This window comes from Saccostrea echinata, unplaced genomic scaffold (assembly GCF_033153115.1).
Source record: "Saccostrea echinata isolate AGI-Se365-2 ecotype Australia unplaced genomic scaffold, CSIRO_AGI_Sech_v1 ptg000051l, whole genome shotgun sequence".
Classification (NCBI taxonomy): domain Eukaryota; kingdom Metazoa; phylum Mollusca; class Bivalvia; order Ostreida; family Ostreidae; genus Saccostrea; species Saccostrea echinata.
Genome location: NW_026889800.1, coordinates 2,924,001 through 2,930,000, shown reverse-complemented (window position 1 = coordinate 2,930,000; position 6,000 = coordinate 2,924,001). Strand labels below are relative to the sequence as shown.

The window sequence follows — 6,000 nt, the reverse complement described above, 5'->3', positions numbered from 1 at the left end:
AAATTAATAGTTGGAACAAGACATAAAGCTGTTTGTGTCCGTCCTTCATTTGGTGGCACTACAGTTTCAATAGAGGAAACAATATTAGTTGATTCTACCATTTACACGATTTCCGGTTTCGATGCTGATGGAGACAGAGTTATCTATTATATGAGAGGAGATGATCCATATTTTTCACTGAATGGACGAAATCTTGTGGTAAAAGCTCACTTGGATTTTGAACAAGCAAATCAACATATTGTCAACAATGTATGGTAAATATTAGCATATTTGTCTTCTATTTTCTCTGCAAATGTTTTTATATTTCTATATATTTTAAATATTGCTTTGAAAATAAATGTGTGCAATACCCTTCAATTGTGGTTCATTCTACCATTTCTAAGTCATGAAACTAATTCAGTCAAGTGGATAAAAAGACTCGTTTGATATCATGAAAGGGTAAGAGACAAAAGTACCTCCGTTTCTGATGGTGAAAATTGTCCAGTGATTACAGTTAATGTTCTGCCAATCAATGAGCATGATCCAGAGTTCTGCGTCGCAACTCAGACAGTATACATTAAGGAAAGACTACCACATGGTAAGTAAATCATTCAATACATCATTAATATTCAATTATAATAGCTCGCAGTTTAGCAGGAGATGATCTCTTAATTCAAGATTTAGAGACTTAATGATAATATCAAACTTTATATAAAGAGAATTCAGATCTGAAATTTCGTTCTTCAGAACTTGCTTTAAGTAACAAGAGAAAAGAGGTAACACATACTCTTTAAAAACCAGACAATTTTATTCCAGATTATATATATATATATATATATATATATATATATATATATATATATATATATATATCTCCATGCTGCATATCCATGATATATCCCCTATAGGTAGGAGAACTGTTGGTTTTGGTATAACTATTTAAATCTATCCTTACAATTGTGAGTCCGTCTATCTGTATTGCACAGGACCTTGACTGTTCCATTGCCTAAAAATCAATCACTATGGTATTGTTGTCCTTATCCTAGAAATTTGTTACTAGATTGGTGTGGGGATACTTTAAATCTGTCAAAAAATCTAATTCTTTGAAAAAGCTTTTCACTTGACACGCTAGAGCAAAGTATGATTTATTGATGTGTTATCCATAACAATATCAATGTCACAGGTATTTTAATTTTAAATGATGGAAATAAAGTGATATTCTTTGTAGATTCTTTCGTGGCTCGCTTGGAATGCAAAGATTTTGATAAGGATCATCAAGGTTATCCTACTGGGTGTACTGACGTGTTCATTAAGTGTGGCGATGATCAAATTCCGAAGTTTCAGATTGTTGGCAATGAAATATTAACCACAAGAAATGCCATTGATTACAGCGCTTGTGACGCCAGCTACACACTCATTGTTGTTGGTGTGGACAATCCCTCGCGTGGAAGCCCTAGAAGTGGAACCATGACCGTCTCTGTCAACATTGAACCAGCACACTAACAAGGAAAATGTCGTTGAATGAAAGTGTTAAAGACTTTTTCCTATGCTAAATATCTTTAGGGATCTTTTTAACAAATCCTTTTACGTGCAACTAAAATAAAAAAATAACTTCGTATTTTATCAATGTAATCTATTTTTAATTTTATATTCCCAGGATTTTCATGCATTTCTGCTTAATGTTTTTCTCATGATTTTGATATCGACACTGAGTAATTATAGCCCATCCCCTAAACAAATCCTTCTTTATTATATAGATTTTTTAAGGATAAAATTATGCCTATTGCTAGTTCTTGCTATCTAAGCTCTTATATATTTGCTCTGTATACTTGTAAAATAAAGATTTTGTACAATGTTGTTATTCATATATTTTCATTTATATTAATATCAATATTATAGTGATTATGTGAGCAACTCAAAAATGTACATTTGGAGTTTAAAGACCAACAAGGTTATGGAAGCTCTAAACACTGATCACAGATGGGTTATAATTTTATGGTAGTTTGAAGTATTATAAATAAACAGAAGTTAACGATAACTGTAAATGCTAACGAAAACGAACAGTGATTAATCTCATAAAGCCTGTAAAGAATATGAGTCGTGAATTGGACAAAATCGCGGACCTCTAGAAACACAGAAACACCCGAGGTGGCATCAGGTGTCCAAGTAAAGTATCCCCTGACGACCGATCACATCCACCGTGAGACTTCTGTATTCCTTAGGTAGCAAACGTAAATATAAAAACATTTATCTAACAATTGTAGGAAAAATATCAGACAAAAATGACATTTTTTGAAATAGATTATGTATAACATTATACTACGCAAAGATATTGTAATTAAAAACATTATTTGCATGTATTTTCCCAAGGTAAGTATACAAAATTGATTTCTTTCAAGTTTTAAACATTTTTCCTAGTAAAATATTCCAGGTATCTTACCTCCAAATCGTCAATATGCAATTCAATATATGATGCAAGTTTCAAAACCAAAACATTTTCATTAGTGTTTAGAGTTTTCTTATCTTTACCATTTATTTCAAAGTGGATGTTTGTATTATTCTCACAAATTATGGTCTGTACAATGGCCTTGTCAACAAATACAGTCTGTCGTTAAGTCGAATGTTGACTGTCATTTTTCATACAAATTGTTAAGCTATTATTTTCAGACTTAATTGTCTATGGATTTTTCCATAAAGAGCACACGGCGAATAATGTGGGCGGTCGACAGGTGATGTTTATGACATCTGATCCTACCTCTAATGTTCTTAGGAGTCTGTATGCTCTTTTCCAATTCGTATTGTTCCAATGGACTTTAAACCTTGATTTCTGATCGTTATATTCCATTATTAGTTTTTTGTCTTAATTTTCTGTTTAAAAAAGGTGGTTGCAGAATTATTCATTAATGCACACTTTGCTGAGGAAATGGGAAGTAATGATTGCATTTTTAAAAAATAAGAAAGGTGATAACACTAGATATACAAGTTTCTTCTGAATTTTTAATTTCTTAAATAAAAAAAAGATCTTAAAAAATCCTTTACTTTCGTACGGTTTTCAGTTCTTTTGCTTCTAAATTAAATTTATAAACTCCATTTGTACAAAAGTTACCTAATGTCATTGACTCGATCGAAAAAAATATAGGTTAAATACGGAGAAAACGAACAGTATTCAAGGTCCATGCAAACAAAACAAATCAGGAGCAGAGAAAACTCGGACCTCTAAAACATCAGAGGTGGGACCAGGTGCCATGGAGGAGTGAGCATCCCTAGTCGATCGATCACACATTCACACCCGGCGTGTGTTCCTTGTCATGACCGGGAAAACGGAAAAATCCGTAGAAATTTCAGTGAGCAAATAATAAACAATAAGTATGCAAAACATCAGTCAGCATATGACTTAATGATAGATTGTATTTGCTGACAAGGTCATTGTATCGACCATAGAACTTGCAAAATGTTAACTTCAAACGAAACTGTTGTTATTCTTGTTTCAGGAACTTGTATGCCGATAGTTTGCCTCATTTTAGAAATATTAGTTGCTCATAAGTAGAGCATACTCTTGCGTATCGATTTAACTGAGAGACATAAACCTTCTATGTAGGTGATAAAGGTATATTAATGTATTTATATAAAACTGCAATGTCGTGCATCACTTTTATTTAACACGATATGGACGTTTTAAATTGCCTGTCTCAGAGAAAACCATGGATAATGGTTTGGAACCACTTTTCAGATAAAATAAAGATATTTAGCCTATATAATGCATACTATAAAGTTAAACTTCAGCGACTAAGTTTTATATTTATATTCCCAAGGAAAGTAGTGCTATACAACAACATATATATTCAGGCCAATTGAAGATAAGAACAATACAAATATTTGAATTTTACCATTTTTGGATACAAATATCAATAAATTTACAAAAGATACAACAAAATTAAATTAGTTTCTCCAAAATTGATCCTTCAATGTATCATATCTGCAAAAAAATTTCAATTTTCATATTGCCAAGTATTATTTGATTGTTTTACTATGAACATATCTGTCATGTATTAATTTTTTCCCAAAATTTGCCAAAGTTTAAGTACCTGTTTATCCTAAGATGGAATGTATATTCATTTTTTAGGCATATCATCTTTCTGTACTATCAAATGGTAATAAAAAAAATAAAAAATAAAAAAAAAATAGATAAAATAAAGTATGTAGTTCAGCTACAATATATCTTATAGTAGGGATCTACTTGAAGTTCAGTACCCTCCAGAAAATTGAAAGTATCATGAACTAGATAGAAAAACGATAGTCCCGGCTGCATTTTTTTAAATTGCTTGTCTTTTACAAATTCATCGTCAAGATAAATTTTTTACACTGACATTGACCTTGAACTTGCCCATATGACCTTGAATTAAGGTATTGAAAAGCAATATTTGTACGAAATATGAGGTTCCATTGTATTTTTCCATAACAAGACCATAGCAAGGAAAGGAATTTTACTTTATTCTTCAAGCGATCTTAAACTTGAACAAATTTCATTGTTAAGGTCAGGACATACCCACTTTTTATAAATAATCTTTGCGTAAAGTATGAATTTCCAATGTTTATCTCTTGGAAAGTTATCTAAAAGACACTTTTTGCATGTGATATATCAAACATATTTCTAAATTTGAAAATGCTTCAAGTATTTCTTTTATGTACAATAATTTCTTTTTTTTTTTAAATATACAGTTTTTAAATAAAAACATATACCTGCATGTTAATCTGCATGTATGATACTGAAAAAAAACCATGCTGTAATATCGTTGTGATCTATTGCTGATAGTATGTAAAATGAACTCCTGTAAATACATTTGTTAATGGCATCGTTGTTGCTAAAACTTTTGCAATTAATACTGTATCATTATTTTTAAAGCAAACTTTGCATTGTTTAAAGTAGGGATCATCGAAATATAATATCGTTGTCGGCGAACTTCAACAACAACTTTCATGGGGAAACCATTATTAAATCATTTTTATTAAACAGAAAACAAAAATATTATAATAACAGTTTATGTTAAAAATTATTGTTTATTTAATTCTTTAATTACATGTACCTTGTCTGGCTTTACAACGGTGAACTAGATAGCGTCAACTAATTAGCTGCTTCACTGACCACATGCACCCGTGGCAGTGTATAGAGATAAATGACACTTTGAAATGGACGTTTGTTGTGAAGACAGGGTGGCGGATGATAGTATGCGAATTTGGCGTTGTGAAGAGAATTTTATATAGCAGGGAAAACGTTGTTTGGAAATCATGGTGTTATTGCGAGAATGGCGATAAATCGAATGGCGATAATTCGAAAATTGACAGCTTAAAATTCTTCTTGAAATTAAACAACTTCAAGCTGAACACAATTCGTGAAAGGGAGATTTTTTGTCCGCCATATTAGTCTCCTCAAGACCACCCTTCTCCAGCCCCAATATAAGCCTCAGCTTTATTCACGGCTGTTCAATGTATTTCGCTTCGCAGACTTCACCTAAACACATTGTCATTTTGATATACTTGGGTGACAAAATGAATTCTGTATGCCTCTGCCAAGTCTAGAAAAAAGTTACCAAGATATTCGATATTAATTGCACAGATCAATGTTTAAAAAGGAAATAAACACAAATGCACGTTCAGTGAAAGAGGAGACCAGGTAAAAGCATGGGAAGGGTTTAAATGCCCTAGTACTGATAACAGAGATATGATTTTATATGGCGTATGCATTTTTACGAGTCGTGTTTAGCTTTAACTTCATCCTTCATGATTCTAGAAATATACTCTATCCAATGCACCATGCTGGATAAGGTTGGGGACACAATCTTTGAATAATATTTTTTGAGCGTAACACAGAATTACTCTTTTTTCTGTCGTTGAAAATTGATCTATCTAAAATTGAGAATGTAAAAGAATCTGTTATTGGAACTTCTCACTGGGTCTTTTACAACGTATTTTACGGTATATGCATTTTCAAACCTGAAAGTGTTAATGTATGATTAATTTCAT

General features: G+C 31.7%; 1 protein-coding gene across 1 annotated transcript in view; it reads left to right on the top strand.

The window, feature by feature from the left end:
* LOC133203742 (uncharacterized) overlaps positions 1 to 1,629 on the top strand; it is a 9,788-nt gene extending 8,159 nt beyond the window's left edge. Inside the window, exons 2-4 of the mRNA XM_061339524.1 lie at positions 11 to 254; positions 438 to 577; positions 1,208 to 1,629. Coding sequence (XP_061195508.1) covers positions 151 to 254; positions 438 to 577; positions 1,208 to 1,482 — 519 coding nt within the window. The 5' untranslated portion in view covers positions 11 to 150 and the 3' untranslated portion in view covers positions 1,483 to 1,629. The remainder of the gene's footprint in view (positions 1 to 10; positions 255 to 437; positions 578 to 1,207) is intronic.
* The last annotated feature ends 4,371 nt before the right edge of the window (positions 1,630 to 6,000 follow it).